This window comes from Hylobates moloch, unplaced genomic scaffold, assembly GCF_009828535.3.
Source record: "Hylobates moloch isolate HMO894 unplaced genomic scaffold, HMol_V3 SCAFFOLD_16, whole genome shotgun sequence".
NCBI classification, from domain to species: Eukaryota; Metazoa; Chordata; class Mammalia; order Primates; family Hylobatidae; genus Hylobates; species Hylobates moloch.
The window spans coordinates 6,354,150-6,374,314 of NW_026652291.1; the positions used below are offsets into that span (position 1 = coordinate 6,354,150).

The 20,165-nt window shown below is 50.1% G+C and overlaps 1 protein-coding gene across 3 annotated transcripts in view; it reads left to right on the forward strand.

The window, feature by feature from the left end:
* BCL11B (BCL11 transcription factor B) overlaps positions 1-20,165 on the forward strand; it is a 104,138-nt gene that overhangs the window by 27,300 nt on the left and 56,673 nt on the right. Inside the window, exon 4 of one of the 3 annotated variants that reach the window (XM_032180171.2) lies at positions 13,851-14,063. The exons of the other annotated variants lie outside the window; for them this stretch is intronic. Coding sequence (XP_032036062.1) covers positions 13,851-14,063 — 213 coding nt within the window. The remainder of the gene's footprint in view (positions 1-13,850; positions 14,064-20,165) is intronic. 3 annotated transcript variants of the gene reach the window in all.

Below are 20,165 nucleotides of genomic sequence, written 5' to 3' on the forward strand. Positions count from 1 at the left end.
TCATCCAGGGGCAACAGCCCCATCTCAAAGTGGGGATTTCGTGGGGACCTTAGTTTCTTCCCGAGCGGGAGGAGAGTAAGCCCGCTTTTCTCAAGGACAAAAGTGTTTTCCCAGTTGTGTGGGAATGGAACCCTCCACTAGAGTGGGACACCGAAGCTCCTGGAATTACAGGGATTTAATGTCAGTCCTCCTTCCAGCCTGACTTCTCTTAGGATAACCTCTTCCAACAAGAATTTGTATGCAAATCGTCACCTTGCTAGGAGTCTCTAGTTTTGTGTGTTAAAAATTGGCCTCCAATTGTTCAAAGCACTTCGACAGGCCCTTAAAGGCCCAGAAAAGCAGTAGTTGGACGCCCAGCCTGTCCACCACAAAGCTCTTAAGAAAATGTTCAAACATTTTCCCAAAGCTGTTACTCTGGAAATAAAACTGTATGCTGTTCGCCTGCAGCCGATTAAAAGTTTACCTTCACTGTGACAGCTTTTCCAGGCTAGGATTGGAGCCACATCTCCATTTTCCATTTTTCAGAAATAAATCTAAACCAGCAGAATAGATTTGCTATAACAAGAGTCAAAGTAGTATTAAAAATATGCGTATACATATATACTTATAATATGAAACAGTATATTACACTTGCTGTGCTCTCAAGTATTGTGTAAACGGCACCGTCATGGCGTTTTGAGGAAGAGTTGATTTTAAAATCTCAGATTTAGCTAACCCGAACTTTGAGCAGCCAGCTTTTCTGGTGGAGGAATCTGAAGGCATTTGTCAATTTATTTTTTGAAAGCCCTCTGGAAAAGGTAACAAATTCAACACTTGGGAGCTCAAAGCCACTGCCAGTCCTGGACAGGAAGGTTTTCATATCTGTCTGAACTTGCTCGCCGATTTCTCAGACGTCCATTTATAACAGTTCTAACAAGATAGAATCTGCCTTTGAATATCTGTAAATACGGGTAAAGATCACAATCCAGCACTCATAATGGTCCAAAACGAACTGGCAGATTCTCGTGTTTGATTAATATTTATGTTACCGGATTCCTTTACAGAAAGAAAGATGAAACGCTAATTGTGTGTGTGTGTGTTTAAGGGGCCCCATCCTAGGTCTCTGCAGTTCATTTAAAGGGATGTACATTTTAGGATTTTTGGAGACTAGGGGTGTGTGTCGGGGCGGGGGGCGGTAATTGTTCATGCTTTGCTTGAAAGACAGGTAACCTGTGGTTGGCTGAAGTATTGGCTGGTACACTGAGGGAGAGGCTGACTTTTCATTTTCCTTTTCTTTATTTTGACGGCTCAACAGTGATCAGAATTACGTGTGATTTCTCCCTGTATGTTTGGACTAAGGCTTGGACAGTGTGGTGGAAGGCTCTTGTTCAGGATCTTCCTCGAGGAGAACTGGTAGCCCCCAGGGTGCTCTGGCGTCTTTGCAGGGCACACTTTCTGCGCCTGAGTGGCAGGGTGGGCTGCCCTGCAGCGTGTAGTTCCGAGCCCTGCCATGTGTCTGTAGGGCACTTGCCTTGCTTTTTTTTTTTTTTTTTTTTTTTAGGAGCAATGTGTGGGAGATTTGCCTGGAAATGGGGGGTTCTATCAGCTGGATCATGTTGAAATACCAGTGCAATTGGTAGCCAAAGGGATCCTGGAGAATCCTCCTTCGGAGGTGCTGTTAAGCATCTTCAATTTTATTGCTTCGAGAAGCCTAGATTTTTTATAGGATTTCCTACAAGGGTGGCTTCCCGAGTGGCACCTGAGTCCTGCTTAGAGGTTCAATAATATTTGTTGTTGCTGGAGCATCAGGAGCCATGTCATTGTTAAAGCAGCAGAATCTAGAGGTTGGCATGTGGTGTCGGATAGTCTCAAATACATTGACTTCCTAAACAGCCCAGGGCAAACCAGTTCATCTGTTAGTTGCTTCATCTATAAAATGGGGCTAGCCAATTGTTTACTTCCCTGTCCCTGTCCAGATATGAAAACAAACCCGTAGGTAGGAGTGAAGCAATTGCTGATTTCAAAGACATCATAAAAATGGAGAACTGTTATTGTTCAGTCCGTGGGGGCAGGGTGACTAATTTGCAAAAGGGAAACGAATCAAATAGCTGCTTGTAGAGGGTGTAATTTTTTACTGCAAGGAGGAAGAATTAGGGGCTTTGGGAGGAGGTTTATGTGGGGAGGGGGGCACTTGGTTTTTCAATTTAGTAACCTGATACCAATAGGAAACTTCCCCCTCTCCCCATTCATTTTAGAGGACTGTTCCCCCACCCCAGCTCCTTGTTATTGTTGGGACTGTCACATGATTCAGAATCTTGACACTGAATAGTGTCACTGCTGCTCTTGACCTGAATACCCCAGAAAAGGTATTTTTCCTGATATTTGGTCTCAGGCCCCAGAAGGAGAGGAGCTGGACAGGGGACATATAGACTTGGATTAGGGAGGAATGCATACAGCAAGCAGTCTTTAAATGCACAGTCTTGCTAGGTGCCGGTGAGGAAGGAACTCAAAGCGGACCGGTGAGGAAATTCTCACCGCCTCTCAGAGCTAACAAAAATTGGCACTTATCCCCATGGAGCACACAGCTGGCTCCTATGAAAGGGTAACTTCACTAGGGAAGCCAGAGGGCCTAAGTGTCCCATTGGGGCTCCATTTTACTTTTTGGTTGTTGCTTTTCTTTGGAAGTGGCTTGGTTTCTTTTTTCCAGCAAAAGCTGGATTACTTGAATTAGGTTTTTAATAAAATAACCTCTGGCAGGGCCCAAAACCTCTGGATTAGTCTTGTTAGTTAGGAAATACAGAAGCTTTCTTTATATATTTGGTTTGTTCACCCTGGCTGGGCCAAGACTTTGGGCTGGAGTCGTGGGGTAGGGGTGGGAGAGTGTGGTCCTCTCCTTTCCCCATGGGGGCCTTGACCCAGCCTCTGTTCACTGGCATTGGGGCTGGAGTGGGGGGGAACAGCAGATACCTGGAGTCTGCGATGGTGCAGGCTTGGAGCCAGGAGCTGTCTGGTGCTTCTTAATTGAATACAGATCTAAGTAAATTCCACATGGGCATGCAAGGCTGGGCAAGGAAGGCAGTGATATTCCCCTCTGCACGGCTGGACTCGTAACCCTCCCAACCTGACGGGCCTCTCTCCGCCTGTCGCTGTACCCAGCCCACATGGTTTGCGAGAAAAGGTAGAGAAGCAGGGGGACAAGATCACGCAACGCCCATGTAAATACTGTCTGTATGAACCGGGTCTTCCATCTTTTGTTCGTGGCAGCTCGTTAATTAACCAGCAGATTAGTGCTGCCTTCTTTTGACACATGCATGTATTTGGGGTAGAGGATTCTTGTTCTCCTAAAACTCTGAACCCAACCGTTCAGGAAGTCTCCCTTCAGCACCGCCTGCCCCTGCTCCCTCTCCCTGATGTCCTCCCCACTCCCCTTTTCCTGTCCCCTTCTACCCACCCTTTCCTTAAACCCAAGTGGGCTTGTAGTCGAGTGGAGGACAGACACGTTAAACACAGCTAAATAAATCATGTTTACGCTTGGCGTCCTCGGTAGTGAAAAATCTGTTGGCTGTTTTTACTTCCTTATTTCTCAGCATTTGCTTCCTACCTGCTTTTGACCACATGCCCAGAAATAGTAGTTTTGTCAAATGAAGGGATAATGCCAGCCAGCCTTTCTCGCTGCCAAGGAAGCTGCTGGATTTTGCAAAACAGAGTGACGTTTTTTTAATGACACTGATGTTTTTTTCAAAAAAATTAGGATGTAGAATAAGGATATTAAAATGCACTTAGGGAAGGGGAAAAAAAGCGACATGGTACCCCTTACAGCACAGGGACGTGTAGCAAGCAGGTTTAGAGAAGAAAGGTCTCATTTTTGTTTGCACTTGGCCGCTCCAAGGGCAGGAGGCAGCTGTCAGAGGCGGAGGAGCTGAGTCAGGTTCCCTTCATCTCAGCCCCAAGACTTAATTTTCTCTGCCATTTTGGTGATGTGGTGCGAAGATTTTTTTTTTCTTTTTCTTTTGGGTTTTGTGTCTGTTTAGTCTCTGAGGCCTCCTGAGCGATGCTTGCTGCTTTCTGCCTCTGAGATTACAGTTAGATTCTCGCCCTGATCTGGAATTGGAGCTTGTTGGGATCCTAGCTACACTCCGATTGTTGATGTGTTCAGAGTGGCCCCAGAGATCTCCCTGCCTCTGGGCTCTTATCTGCGATGTTGTTTTGGGGTATATTTCATGATGGGGTGCTGCTGGGCGGAGAACTTCCTGGGTAATTACAGCCAAACAGAGGCTGTAGATTTAAAAATAATAATAATAAAAAAAACAGTTTAAAACCAAGTAAGTGGCATATAAATACTGGGCACTCCTGTAGGGAGAAGAGGCTTGTCTTACTGCGGGATCTTTGCAGGGTTTCTGCAGTAAATTCTGTCTGAGGTCCAGCACATCAGCTCTGTTTCAAAGACAGCCGAGAAGAAAAAAATTACAACAAAATCAAAATCAGCGTGCTATGATTTCCCCCAATTTCTAATGGGAATACTCTGCAATAGAAATGATATTTCCATTGAGGACTGCGCTGCCGGTTTCTTTAATTACATTAAATAGCGGTATAAACCTCAGCTGAATGTAAACCTCTGTTACAGCGGCGTCTCGAGCGTGGCTAGATGAATCGTAAGGAGCAATGTTACTAGTGTTAATGTGCTAACAATCTTTATTAAATTAATCCCGTGAAGTGTTAATTTTTACAAATTTTGTTGTGCACACACTGCACGTCACCGCTAGTGTGTTAGGAGATGAAGACGGATTTCACGTCAACAAATAAGTAAGAAGGTGGCTGTCAGACAGAAGAAAATTTGTGATTTTTGCCATCAAATGTTACCTGTGCTGAAAAGAAAGCTTACAATAGGTATATTAAATGCCATCTACATACAGAAAACTCAGTTAAAGGAACTACTTTGTTGAAAGTAATTACAGGCCTGTTCAATTTTTTAGTCAGTGACATTTCAGACTTGGCTTAGGAACATAAAGAGGCCATAGAAAGATTTTGTTCTTATGTAATGCAAAGCACTGAACCTCGGTACTCTGTAAGTCCATTAGGAAAAGGAAAAAAGAAATGAACGGGAAAAAAGAGATTTAATCATAAACAAAATCCAGGGGAGGGCTGTAATTTTTTATTATAATAGTAGAAGTCAATTGCCTATAATTCTATTAAATGCAACCCAAAACAAAATGTGCGTTTAAACTATAGCAGGGTCCTCCTTTTTACAATTTGATTTCTTTTCTTTCTTTCTTTCCTTTTTTCTTTCTTTTTAACCTTCTACTAACCAAATTCATTTCTGTTCCATCTGAAATAAGAAACCCTGCTGGCCCTGTGGTTCTCTGTTCCCTTATTGCTCAGGTAGAGTTTTATGGTCTGATCTTAAAAAGGTGGATGATGCTTACATCCCTCATATCCATGACTCCATCTGCACCTGAAATTTCCGTTCCCTTTTCTGGCTGCTTCGGGCTTGAGTCATCCCAGTAACCTCCTTGCTGGGCACTCCGTTTTCTTTATGTTCTTTTTATTGGCTGTGCTGTTTATTTTCATTCGTAATTCTCCAGGATTCTCGCAGCTCAGCCTTCCTCCTTCTGTTTATTCCATTGCACTGTCTGTACATGGCCGTTGAGCAAAAGCCAGCATTGGAGTTTGTGGGACCTTGGAACCACAACTTCCTGAACTCCCCAGTTTGTAAACATGTTTTAGAGAGGGCCAGATTCTTAACACGTGTCAGGATTCAGTGTTTTCCGGGTCATTCCTCAAGGGTCAGGCACAGTGGATGCTGAGGGGATAGAAAAAGGTGTCCTTAGTTTAAAATTCACTGTAGGCACCCAATCTGAAGATGAGTTTCCTGGTTTTTGCCTTGTGTGACATGTGAGTTCTATCTTAACTGTGTATTTCCACTCCCACCCCCAGCTCTAAATTAATGAAGAAATAGGAACATATCTGAGGGATGCCTGGCCAAGCTTGTCATTGGAGTCTGGCCCCTAAGTTCTATCTGGGAAAGGGCTACAGGGTCCCAACCCTAAGTCCCACATTCTTTATGCTTGGAATCCAAATGATTTATCTAACACTTCGGTTTGCAGCCTGCCTTCACTCTTCATCGAGTTATGCTTCATGCAGATGACATGTCGTATACTGTTTGTGGCTCTGGATGCAACCGGAGAGAAAATTACTGAAGGATCTTGAAATAAATTGTCTTAGAAAGCAGAGACTGCTGAAGGTTGAAGCAGCTACCACACCTCTGATCAGAAAACCTAAATTGGGAGGAAAAAGGGGCAATTCCTCTGTTAGGTATTGACTGGCTGATTTTGCTGGTGAGATTTGGAGAATCTCTCGGTTGCAATTTGTCCTTGGCCTCTGTGGACACTGGTTGGATGCACGCAAGACATCTTAACATGTCCACGTTGCTGGTAGATGAGTGTTTGTGTGTGTATGTGCATATGTATATGTATATAGAACCTCTCTTATAGATAATAGATGTGCATGCACACATTTTTCTAACCAGTGCGACACATGGCTTCACCTTCTGTTGTCCTCAGGCCTGCCCATTCCAGGATGGTGGGCCCCAATTTGGTGGACCCTGCCTGCCTGAGGTCACCCGGAGGAGTTAGATTCATTTTTGTATCTGTGTCCTGAAGCCGTGATGCATAGGAGCAAAGGAATGATCAGCGTCCCAGCTGGAGGACAAGTGGTTGTGGTTTATTTGCATTTCAGTAGTTCTGAGCACTGCAGGATTTTCCCTGAGAGACAAGCAAAAGAAGAGTCCAAGCTGCGTGTCCCTCACTGCGCCCCCCCTACCCCCTGCAGATGCCCACTTAGGGGCTGGAACGGCCAGCCCCCTCCACCTCCGTGGTTCACAGAAGATGGCTGAGGGATACCCTTCCTCCCCAGCAACACTGAAGTGTCCTCTGCTCCCTCACAGGGGCCTTGGTGTTGGAATTTGTGGTGTCACTTCACCAGTCCTTGAGTCAGGGTGCAGAAAGGGGATCGGCAGCCCCGGAGCATTTCAGCCGCCTGTGTCTTGAGGAAATTGGAGTTGGCAGTGAATGAAGCAGGTGCTTTTGGACCTGGGGAAGGGGTGTGCCCAAGCGTGCCTGCCTCTAAATTGCAAGAGGCAGCTGCTGGGGAGGATGTTCCCTTTCCAGTGTCTGGTGAAGGAGGAGAAAGGTTTTGGTAGTGTCGATGGGGGACACGATCATTCCTTTGCTCTGCCTCTCCATTTTCTGGGGTGAGATTTCGGAAGTGCTCCAAGAGGAGGAGCTTAGAGTAGGGCAGCCTGGCTCAGGGTGCTCCCCGAGATGTGCTTCTAGTCTCCCTCACAGCCAAGCCTTCTCACGGTGGGTGCAGGTGGATACCCTGGTGGCCACACAGGGTTGTGGGTGGCCTTGGGGAATCTCTGGATGGTCACTTGTGGAAGTGATGGTAGAAGTGGTCTCAAGCCCAAAGATGAGCAGTTGCCCACGTTCCTGGAGGCCCCTGGTGAACCCACCTCACTTCCTGCAGCCTGGCCCCCTCAGTGACCCTCTCTGGGTCCATTAGGGCCTAGATGGTTGATGAGGGATGCTGGGCAGGCTCTTTCACCTGCATTTGAATTCTTACCCTCCTCAGCCACCTGCAAGGACTGCTGTCTTTCAGCCGGCCGCCCCCATAGAGGCCAAACGTAGATTCGAACTGTTTTTATGTCTCCCGTGTAATGACCCCGAAGGAACTCTTTAAACGCAGCTGTGCAAACCCTTGTGAGACGTGATTTTCCCTTTTCATTGGTCTTCTTTCCAAGGACACCTACATGTTCACCCCCAAACCAAAACCCGTAGCAGCAAGGGACTAGAGGCCTGTAATGGCCATCGGGTGCCCAGACAAAACAGTGGTGTCTGATGGAGAATGAGAATCCAGGAGTGGGAGGTGGGGCCTGGGGAGCCCCGTTGCCCTGCCTGGCATTTCTAGGTCCCCCAGATGCTCTGGGACAGTGAGCTGAGCCACGTGGCACACCCACTCCCTCTCTGGTCCTGCCTTGGGGACCCACCCTAGAGTTGCAGCTTTTCATGGTAACCTGCGTGTTCACTTAAATGCTTTGCTTTTCCTTTCTGCTTTATGATCATGATGATTGTTGGTATATATTTTACAATGAAATGGAAAACAAGTTCCAGTCATTGCTGGTTCCTAGACCTTGGTAATTAAAAGCTAAAAAAAAAAGAGAAAAAAAAAAGAAATGAAATAATACCTGTGGAGTGAAGGAATTTATTGAGTCACCCCCACCCCCAAAGACCTGTGTAGCCCTGAAACTGAGCAAACGAAGAAGCCTCCCTAGAACTGTTCTTCTCTATTCCTGCTGTCTCAGCCACTCCCCCTCTACACCCCCACAGCCCCCCAAAAAAAGGGAATGAGAGAAAGACAAATGATGAGAAGGCCAGTCTTGTCAGGTGAACACCCAGTGCCTGTCTCATTTAAGGTTGCACTCCACTTCTTTCAAATAGGAAATTGCCAAAATGGATGTCATGGGCTGCTAATTAGATGTATTTTAACTGCAGGATCATTTTACCAGCTAATACTGTTATTATGTGCTTCAATGTGAACCCATGGTGGAGCTGTTAAAATATGAGCGTGCAGTCTTAGCAGACAGCTCTTGGAGCCGTTGGGATGGGTGGAGGGCGCTTTTCCTCATGGCCCTGAAGATCCCCGGGCCAGGCCCTGTGCTGAAGATCTGCGCCCTTTCAGCTTCTCAAGAGGTGCCCCCTGCCCTCCAGAAGACCATCTTCTCCTTGTGTTTAGACCAGGGCCTGAGCCTCCAGGAGGCCTGAGCTCTCCAGCGTCACCTCCCCTCCCCTCTAGACATCAGGGTTCCCTCTGGACCAGCCTAGAAGTGCCAGATGACCACAGTTCATGCCTGTGCCTACCCAGAACAGGCAGGCCTGAATCTCACGCACTGGAGTTTCAAGTCTGTGCTGGCTTCTCCTCCATCTTCCCTCTGTAGCAAACCGGAAAAAGAATCCTAATTTCCCGTTGGGGTGGGAGGAGATGAGCTAGGATCAGGATAATGATTTTTAAATGTGAGCCAGGCATTTGACTTCACGATATTTCTTTTCCCCCTCACCCTCTTAATACATAGCATTTTTTTTCTATCATCCTTAAGACAAAGTAGCTGGCAAAATATTTAAGTGATCAGAAAGAAATATTTTTATTTGCCCGCGTGCGAATTGGGTTATCTGCCTATCTCGTTTATGAAATTTGGCGCTGCCTTTCCTGCACAGTACGTTCGCCTCTCAAATCTTTCCCGGCTCCCATTTCCATATTTCTGCGTGCTTGTTCTTTGTTAATCACTTGGCAAGCGCTTATTTGAATATTAAAAATTTCTTTAATCATCAAAGGCAGGAGCACAGTCTCATGAATATTCATATTTTTCCCCCTCCTCAGACTGGATTCTAGTTCATTACCCTGCAGTAAAAGCCAAACAGCCATCAATCGCCCTCATTACAGGCTCTGGCGTTTTGATTGGCTGCCTGCTGCCCAGAGCTTTTTTCTATTTTTTTTAATTTTTTTTCCCCCTTCTCCTATGAGCTGTCTTGTACCTGCCAACAACCAAAAAAAGAAAAAAAAATCAACAATGCAAGAATAAATTTCTCTGGTTGGAAAACAACTTTGCAAACTTGTCAAACAGTCCTTGTGGCTTGCTGCTGTTGCCGCTGTAGCGTCCACCAGCGCCACCTCCTTCCCCCCGCTGTCCTTCCCCCCACCAAAAAAAAAAAAGAAGCCCAAGATAAAAGAGAGGGGGGGGAGAGAAAAATAAATAAATAAATAAAAAGGGAGAAACTTGAGCCTCAGAGATGAATATTTGTCAAGAGAGTTGACGTAAGTTTCATTTGCATAATGACTTTGTACTTCTGCATTAATAAAATTTGCATATGAAGCCATGTTAATTACTCCTGATCATGCTTTTTGCATTCATGCATAGTAATTTTCTCCGACTTGTGAGAATTAATGTCTTGGCATGGGGGGAGGGGGCGCGGGGACTGTCAGGTTCCCTTGCCACTGTCCCTCACTCACACGCGCTGCCTCCCTGGCTGTCTCCTTCCTTGATCTATGACTCATTTCTGCACTATCAGTAGGAGTTCTCAGCTTAAAAAAATGTATCAATTGAAAGGCACCAGTAGGGAGAAAAATACACGTCTCCTGCACAGTGTATTCCAGACCACCTCTCTTCTAGCTCTGAACATGGAATCTGTAATCCTCCCATTTGGGAGGGGACGCCCCAGAGGCTTCAGGGGTGGGGAAGGCTTGAATTCCCCCCAAAACCGGGCTGGGGCTTTTCCAGGCGTTTTTGTGTCTCCACACTCCTTGGCGGTGGGCGTGTTCGCTGGGTGAGTGCGCATGTGTGAGGAACGGAGCATCTGCAAAGTCCCTCTAGAAGAGAGAGACGGGTGACAGACCCCTGTGGAATGCTTAAACCCATGAAGGCATCAAGAATGAGCTTATCTAGCATTGCCCTGTTTTGGGAGCCTAAGAAGCGGGATTTTAGGGGCCCTATTTTTAGACTTGTTTTTGTTTTTGTTTTTTCGTGCATAGACCTCCAAAGCAAGCGTTTTTTTGGGAGTGTCTTGCAGGTCTTTGTAGGGCGCTGTGCTATGTTCAGAGCACATCCTCTTGCTTTCTTTGCTGGGCAGTGATGATGTATCACTGATGTACCTTGGAAAGGACCATAGGGAGTGGGGAAAGTTTCAGAATGGAAAGCAAGAGAGTGACAGTGACCGTTTGGTGAGTGTTTCCTGGATCTCTGGCTCTGGCTCAGGGCTGACCTGACCCTTCCTTTAAAGTTGAGGGAGCTGAGGCTCTGAGAAGGTGACTCACCTTCACTCACGAGGCCAGGAGACAGCCGGGGAGGAATTTGAATCCAGTCCTCTCGGTCCTCAAGGCTGTGCGGCCTGGGAGCTCTGGTGGCTTCCTCCGTGCGTGTGTGGGTGCTTACCCTGTCCCAGGTGTCAGGCGCTCCTTAAGTGCTTTCTGGATTTCCCAGCTGCACTTCTAAAGGCAAATACCCCTCCTCTGAGGAAGGATGGGGGCTGGGAAGTGGCCTGGGACAGGTACTGAGGCTGTTTTTTCAAGTTGAGATAAGAGTCACATGATGTACAATTGACCATTTTAAAGTGTACAATCAGTGGTTTTGAATCTCTTCACAATGTGGTACAGCCGTCACTCCTGTCTAAGTCCCAAGCATTTTCATCACCCCCCGAAGAAACTCTGTACCCATTAGCCACCCCTCACACCCCTACCGGCTCCCCCCAGCCCCTGGCAACCGCTACTTTCTGTGTCCATGGATTTGCCTCTTATGAGCATTTCATATCCATGGACTCATGCAGTATGTGGCTCCTTTCATCCCTTTGGGCTTTTGCAGTAGCTTCAGATTTCTTGAGTCCCACCTTTGGGAAGGGCTCTGGGTTTAAGCTGCCACATGTGGAAACCTCTCCCAGGGTAGAAGGAGCTCTGGGAGCCCCAGAGAGGCCCTGCAGAGCTTGGGATTTGAAGCCCCTCTCCCGGCTGCCCCCCTCCCCTGCCTCAGTTGAGCCGGCCCCTGGAGCAGGTGGACTTCAGCAAGGTCAGAATTGCTAATGAGACTCTGAGGAAACCTGTCCAGCGCGGCCTAGCCCCTGACCCTTATGCAGGGAACAACACGTGGTGTGTGACATCGCCTTTACAGACCCTGGCCTGAGCCCCACGTTGGATGTTTCCAGGAGAAGGGGCTGGCCAGATGCCTGTTTTCTACCTGCTCTGCAACTGTTCCTCCCACCACGGAGACAGAGTCAGCTCCTTAGCACCTGGGACAACCCTTACCAGGCCTTGAGCTGCTTCTGCTGGTTTCTCAGTGGTGATAAATGGTGCTGGCTGTGTGGCGGCCTCACCCAGAACCCAGGAACCGGAGCCTGGGTTTGGCCTTTGCAGCTTTCAATGGCTGGATTGAGCCCAGGGATCTCAGACTTCCACCCACTATGTGGCCCTTGCTCAAGAGATCCCAGGAACCCTGGTCACTTACCCAGCTGCAGCCCTAGAGGGAAGCAGAGCATTGCGGGCTTCGGGGACACAACTGGGTTCCAGTCTCAGATCTCCCCGAGCCTCAGTTTTCCCCCAGTGGAATGTGGATCTCTGCTGAGTGAGGTGGCTGTCATGACGATGGGTGACCCAGAGCCCTCGGTGGTCTGCAGGGAAGGCCTACATAGGGATTTGAGACCACCAGTCGACAGGATCAAATGCAGTGTCCAGTGCTGGGAGGTTCAGGCTAGGGCAGGCTTCCAGGAGGGGGCAGGTCCTGATCTTCCTTGAGGGACGGCACTAAATCTAGCATGGCCTTCCCATCAGCATATGAGGCTGAAACTGTTTACTGGTTCCTCAGCCACATCCTTCCAGGGCTATCCCCAGCTCAGAAATACCCGGGGCCCTAGGCCTCACCTAGTAGGAGGTCTTTGTTGGCTCAGAGGGGTCTAAGCAGTGTTGGTGATAGCTTTGACCTCTTGACAGGACACTGACAGCTTGCAATCCCTAAGCAGAGGGTCTTCTTAAATGCCCTGATGCCTTGATCCTGGATAACCCATGTTTTTGAGAAACCAGGGCTACAGAGAAAGAGCCCTGGTTCTGGGGCCAGACAGCTGGGGTTTGGATGGGGCTGCTGATGTCTGCAGTTTTCTGCAGTCACGCCATCAGTTTCCTGGTCTGTGCAATGGGTATTCTAAGCCCCAGTCCCCGTCAGTGTGTTAGGAAGTTCAGTCCAATGAAGACTGACAGGCTTCTGGCTCCTGGTGGCTTGCGGGGTCCTGTGGCTCTCCTTGCGATGGCGGAATCCACGTGGGGGCCCTGGAGTGGGCAGACTCCCTCCCGTGCAGACCTGTGCTGGGCCTCCCTGGCAAAGCCGGCTGGGCCCAGCTGCCCATCCTCTTGTTGACGTTTCCTTTTTGTCTCTCTGATGCTTCCCTGCTCAATTATTTACCCAGGGAATTTGGGCTTCTTCACTTGTGGTTTTGGCAAGGGCTTCACACAAATGCTTTGCCCTGGTGGTCTCTTAGCCATTTAAGATAAACGGCTAAATCAAATGCAGGCCTTGCTTCGGAGCTGAGCGAGCTGTGGGGCTGGGCAGAGGCGGGGCCGGCCCTGGCCCTGTGTCCTTGCTGTCACATGGCGGGAGGCCTCCCAAGCCAGGCCGAGACATTAGGAGGGGGTGAGCAGCGCCAGGGTTTTCTTGGGGTGTGGTGGGCGGGGGTGTGAAAGCCTTCTGAAGGGCATTGCGGCTTGGGTGCAGCATGCTCAGTGCTTGGGGCTGGAGAGAGCCCCCAGCTGGTGGTCTGCCAGGCAGGAGGCTAACAGTGCCCAGACACCTGGAAGCGGACCCCAGGTGTCCCTGGCCTGTAGGAACAGCCCATCCTGATATAGCAAACAGGGGAGGCTCTGAGCTTCCCAGCTCTTCCAGGGAGGGGTAGCCCAAAGTTTTGGAAACAAATCCCCAAATGGAACCTGTTTGATTGCTCCAGAGGCCCCCACGTGGGGGGTCCTTCCTGAGAGTGGGGCCCTGACAGCCCCCATTCACCCAGCCCCCTGCACTAGGCCCCCAGAGGCGGGGTCCTGCCTCCCTGACAGCCCAGCCTGGCAGCTGTGGAAACCGGGCCCTCCCCAGTGCCCCCTGCCCACCTCCCCGAGCCCATTCCCTCGCCTGTGTCCCGATTGCCTTCCCTGCAGGGCCTGGCACCCCGGGGGCCTCCCACCCCCGAAGGGTGGCCTGAGCCGAGCCCCACGCCCCGAGCCCCGTCCCACCCCGTGCCCCTCACACAGTCCAGGGCCCGACTGACCAGTCTTTTCTATTGTTTTTTCTCCAGGGCCGTGCAGGCCTGCCCAGCTGCCAGCGGTGGCCCCCATAGCTGCCTCCTCCCACCCTCACTCATCCGTGATCACTTCACCTCTGCGTGCCCTGGGCGCTCTCCCGCCCTGCCTCCCCCTGCCGTGCTGCAGCGCGCGCCCGGTCTCGGGTGACGGGACTCAGGGTGAGGGTCAGACGGAGGCTCCCTTTGGATGCCAGTGTCAGTTGTCAGGTAACAGACGACGCCGCGGTGGGGGGCGGGCCCCCGGGATGGCGGGGTGTGCCATGGGCAGCGCTGGAGCAAGGTGGGGACCCAGGGAGGAAGGGTAGCTCCCACCCAGAAGGCTTTTTGGGGTGCCAGGGGAAGTGGTAAAGAATGTTCGCTGAACTATGAGCCAGGGTCCAGTGCCCCTTGGTCAGGAGTCCCCCATGGTGCCCCCACCCATTCTGAGAGTCTTGCTCCCAGAATGCATTCCCCGGCCTCCCAATCCCGCTTCTTTGGGTTGTTTAGCGACAGCTTAATTGGATAACACTTAACATCTGAGGTTTTCTTCTGCCCTTGCCACTGCCACCCCCTCCCCCACCCCAGACAACCCCCTGCCCCGCCAAGACCAGGCTAGGGGAAGATTCCTTGGTTGACTGTGTACATTGCTGGAGCCGTCCAAAATGCTGAGTTTCTCTTTGGGAGAATGTGTTGCCCATTAGCTTTGAAAAAGAAAAAAAGTGGCTCAAAAGGAGCCTCTTAAAAAGCTGTGGCCACGAGAGGGAGTGAAACACTGTGGGGTGTGTGAGGGGTGGGGGTGGGGGCTGAGTACCTGCTGTGCGTCCGGCTCTGGGCCAGACCCAGACACAGCTGTTTGTGCCGACTCATCCTGCTCTCCTGGGCGGGCGGTGTGGCTGCCCATTCTACAGATGGGCAGGTGGGGCAGTGTGGTGACACAAACCGGCCTCTACCTGCCCTGCTTCTCCCCAAGTGGAACCCAAGGTCTTGTTCTGCCTAGGGTCCCTGGGAATCCGTGGGGTCCCTGGGAATTCAAGGGCGAAGGGCCCTCTCACAAGTCTGTCCCCCCCAGCGTCTCGGCAGGGCCTGGTGTGAAAGCACTGTGGCCATACAAGCCAGCATGCTGACACAGACACATGTGGTGAGCAGCCGTGGCCTGGTTTCTGTGGCAGGGGCAGGAAAGGAGAAGGGGGGTGCAGAGCTGGGGCAGATTCGATTGGTCCCTGCTTTGTCACCAGGCATGTTGCAGGCTTTCTCTTGACTTGAGTTGTGAAAGGAAAACTATTTTTATTGGGCAGGTTTTGTTTTTAATTGAAGCTGTCCCCACGGGCGGTCCCTGATGGAGCCACAGCTCTGCAAAAGCCACGGCCACAGCTCTGTAAAAGGCCACAGGCAGTCCCTGCTCCAGGGTCCAGAGCTCCCTGGGCTCCAGAGCTCCCTTGTAGGGTGGCCTGGAGCCTTTAGTATACCCTCCCTGCTGTGACAGGTGGTGACATCATAGGATCTGGCTTCCAAGAGGGAGTTCTAGTTTCTTACTGGACTTGTGCCTTAAATGCACAAAGCAAAACTCAAAATCTCCTGGGAAGGAGTCGGAACCACTTGCAAAGATGCCGGCTCCCTTTTCTGGGCTGTGCTGGTCCCCAGGTGCTCGGGCCTCCTGTCCTGGCTCAGTAGATCTGTTGTGTGAGTCTGTGGAAGGCCCTGTTTGCTGAGCAGGGGGTGCCTGCTCTGTCTGGGTGGTTGCCCTGCTTTCTTGGCTTCCTGTCATTAGCGCTGCAGCCCCTGCAGCCACTGGGGGGGCCATGCTATCAAAGATCAGCCTGAGTGTTTATTACTGGACGCGGTCAAGTTCTGTGGCACAGAAATCTGATCTCGCCAGAGGCTCACCCAGGGCTTTTTGCTTAACCCTCTGTTGGCCCTACTTAGAAGCTGCCGAACTAGATGAGACTCAGCTAGAGGACTGAGCTGCTCCCTCCTGTGGCCAGGCCCGCTTAGCATCTTTGTATGGTGCTGAGCAGGAGCTGTTACCATCCCCATTTTGCAGAGGGAGAAGCAAAGGCTCGGGGAGGGAGAGTGGCTAGCCAGGGTGGCAGAACTGGGATTTGTCCTTGGATGCCTCCTGAAAGGCCACCCCTCTTCCTGTGGAGCCACACTGCCTCTGCCGACATCTACAGGAGGTCGAATGAGCTTTCCACTGCCTTGGCTCTGGGGGACTCTGCCATCAGCAAGTCCTCATACATGCCACTAGGATCCTTATGAGGACGTGTATGGAGGGCCTGCTATGTGCTGCATTGTGCTGGGCATGTGTGCCTTCTTGAATTTAACCCTCACAGCAACCCTAATACTTTACTGTCCTCACTTTGCAGATGAGAAAATGATGTTCAGAGATGTTGAGTTCTCACAGCTCACGTCTCCATCCATCCATGCATCCATCCATCCATCCATCCATCCATCCATCCGTGCATCCATCCATGCATCCATGCATCCATCCATGCATCCATGCATCCATCCATCCATCCATGCATCCATCCATCCATCCATGCATCCATGCATCCATCCATCCATCCATGCATCCATCCATCCATCCATGCATCCATCCATCCATGCATCCATCCATCCATCCATCCATCCATCCATCCATCCATTCATGCATCCATCCATCCATCCATCCATCCATCCATCCATCCATCATCCATCCATGCATCCATCCATCCATGCATCCATGCATCCATCCATCCATCCATCCATCCATCCATCCATCCATCCATGCATCCATGCATCCATCCATCCATGCATCCATCCATCCATCCATCCATGCATCCATCCATCCATCCATCCATCCATCCATGTATCCATCCATGCATCCATGCATCCATCCATCCATCCATCCATCCGTGCATCCATGTATCCATCCATCCATCCATCCATCCATCCATCCATCCGTGCATCCATCCATGCATCCATGCATCCATCCATCCATCCATCCATTCATCCATCCATCCATTTATTCATTCTTTAGCTTGAAGCCATTTGGAAGGCACCTAGCTTGTAGCACTGTGCACACACAGGAAGAGTTGGCAGGCATGTCCCTGCCCTCATGCAGCTTGCAGTCTAGTGGTGGGGAGGACAGGGAGTGGGGACCTGCGGAAGGGGAAGGAGGAGCAGGGAGGGAGGGAGTGGCAGAGGTGGGATTTGATCCCAGGCTCTCCATCCAGCACCTGCCACATCTTTGGCTTTGGCTCTTCTTCTGGCATTAAAGGCCTTTTTAGATTTTAGGCCTTGAGAGCTGCCAGGACTCAGAGCCTGTGAGCAACCAATGCTTCATTGCAGTACTCTGGGAGGGGCGTGAGGAAGGGCAGTGTCCTGTTCCTGGGGTTGGGACTGCAGGAGGCTGAGCCCCTAGGACCGCTCCAGGAGACCCTTCTAAGGGGCCTGCTCTTACCTCCTGCCCTCTGCCACCATGTCCAGTACAGTTCTCTTTTTTCATTCGGTCCCAGTTCATTGGCCCGCACCAGCTTGCACCACCATGTTTCCCGATCAATTTCAATACCTGAAACTATCCTATTCTGGTGTTTTTTGTCCCTTTGTGGTTTGTGTCCCTGGCACTGCGCTGTTTGTTTAAGTGTTTTTAGTGCCTGTTTAATTAGTAGTTGGAAAGGAGTCATTAAGTTCCCAGTAACCCGTTAGGAAGAAGCAGGCCTTTGTAAAGATGGAATGGGTCTGCCGTCCTTACTTGGTTTTGTCCCTTTTCGGATCAGGATGCATTGAACCCATCTCTTCGAATTAATACGGAGAACCCCAGTGTAAACGTGTTTCACACAGGTTAACTGTGTGCCTGTTACCGCATCTGCAGTTATTTATAGAAGGATGTGATTTTACGGGGGGAGAAAACCACACAGGTATGTGTGTTTGTGCACACCCTGGGCTGGCGGCATCCCAGGTGGCCCTGCCTCCCAGGACCCCAACCCTAGACCTCTTTCCAATGGTCGCAGTGGGGAGAAGGGACTCGGGAGTCTTGACTCTTTTTGACTCTGCTGAAGGAATGTGGGGCTTTGAGTCTAGGCATTCCTGGGAACTGAAATTTCTTCCCTGAGAAATTTCACACAGAGGATTTGGCACAGTGGCTATGGGGTCAAGAGCCTCAGACTGTGGTCCTGGTCTTTGCTTCAGCTGGCCAGCGGCCCTAAAGAAGTCATTGCCTCAGTTTCCCCTTCTGTAAAAATACATATATGTGTGTATGTATATGTATATGCATGCAACATTTGAAAATGAGGCTCGTGTTATTTTCTGAGACAGGTCAGTGTGGAGCTGCTGTGGGTGGAGTGAGCATGGGGCCAGGTAGGTTCCCAGGGCAGGGCGTGGGGCATTCAGAGAATGGTTTGGACACTCTTGGGCTTTGTGCCCTGCATGCCGGAACCCTTCCCTGTTCTGAGGCTTCCATGATTGGAAAGCGGTCGTCAAGTGTGTGAGACTGCTTGGGTGTGAAGGCTGTTCTGCCCCGTGTAGTCATTTCCCCTCTCTATTCCTCAGTTTCCCCATCTGTAAAATGGAGCTAAGGATAGGACAGGCTCTGAAGGGTCGTTCTGGGAATCGTGTGGGATCATACTGGCCAGGTGCTGAGAACAACGCCATGTGCCGAAGTGAGCCCTGTTGAAGTTAGAGTCCATGCGTGAGCGGAATGGGTTTCACAACATTGCGACTCTGTCAGGTCTCACTTCAAGCTGGATCCTCGCTTTCCATTCTTGAAAGTATTTAGCCTCTTGGCTGGCTCAGATCATGTACCAGCTTTGGGAGGTGGAATAAGAACTGAGACACTTCATTGCATATTTAAAAGCTGCAAATGGTCATCAGCCACAGTGATTAATACGTGTACTTGGTGAAGTTCAAGGTCTCACGCAAGAACACACAGGATCCCAGCTCAGGGAAGTGGAAGTGTTTGGCTTTAATAGAGGGAGTCAGTTGCAGTCATTAGTATATGCTGAAATCACAGGGCAATCTTGTAAAGTTAAATTCAATTTACTTTTCTACTGAAATTGTGCTTGCTGTGTTATTTAGCTAGTCTGGGGTTTCTTGGCATGGGTTAAAGGGACAATAAAGATAAAAGAGTACCTGTAAGTAAATAGTAGGGTTTCACCACAGAATCTATCCTTTTCTCCTCCTTCAATTATATCCCAGTGTTCATTTTGTGTTGGTTTTATAACCAGAGCCATCCAATGAGGTGCCGTGGATTAGGCCACCCTAGCTGTGGAAGCCTGATGCAATTAATACAGTCTGCCTGGAAAGTGGCCTTATTTCTGGAAGTTTTATGTTAATGATATGGTCTGTGCTTTGCACATTTCATACCAGAACAAGAAGCAAGCTGTAGTTTCATTCTGGACTGGGTTTGATTAACACCGGAGGATCCTTGGGAAGCCAAACGGTGATGCGGACAGAGATGGTAACCTTACCAGGCCCCTGCTGATGCGCTGCCTTGATTCTGGTGCGGGGGTGCCAGAGGCACTCCAGGAGGGCGTTAGATCAGCCACTGAGACTGGAGGGAGGGGTGAGTATGGGGGCGAAGACAAAAAGAAACGTGTGAGTGAGCGTGTGTGGACAGCAGAGCTCTGTCGTGGAAAGGTTGGAAAAATGCTCATGGGATTCCCTTTGCAAAGTAACGTTGGTTGTCAGGATCCTTCTGGGCTAACCAGACGGGTCCCAGTGTTGATGGGGGCTGGCTCGATGTAGGAAAAGGGCTTTCAGGGGAGTTATTAAAAATTTAGAGAGTCATCTGTATGCCTTGCAGTGTCTACATTGCCCAAGGGCCGGTGGTCCCAGCATCTGCAACCCAGCATTTACAGCACTGTTGCTCTTTGTGCGTGCAAGCGCTGTTGATTCCACCCTAGCACCTGCTTGCTTCTTGAGGTCACACTGCTGCAGAGGCTGTCCATGCCCGCCTGCCTTGAGAACCCAGACGCCTCTTTCTGTGACCAGAGGAAGTGCCAGGAGAAGCCATGAGAGCTGCAAGACCCCCAGTTGGGGGCAGCTGATTCTGAGAGTGCTGGAGGTAGCCAAGGGTGGCAGGGCTTGGTGGATGCCAGAAAGTCCCCTGTCCCACGTAGCTGGAAAATGACATTTCCTACAGCATCAGCAAGGGCCAGAGGAGCTGGGGAGTTGGGGGCAACAGAAGGGCTGCACTGTGGCTCTGTTGGGGGTGGGGCACCTACCAGCATGACTGTCCTTAGATAAAAGAGGCCCCAGCAAATCCCTGAGTGGAGATCGCTGCAGCCTCGCCAGATTCCATTTCACTCTCTGAGTTGGCCCTTCAGACGTTCTGAAGGCAGAGCTAAATCAAAG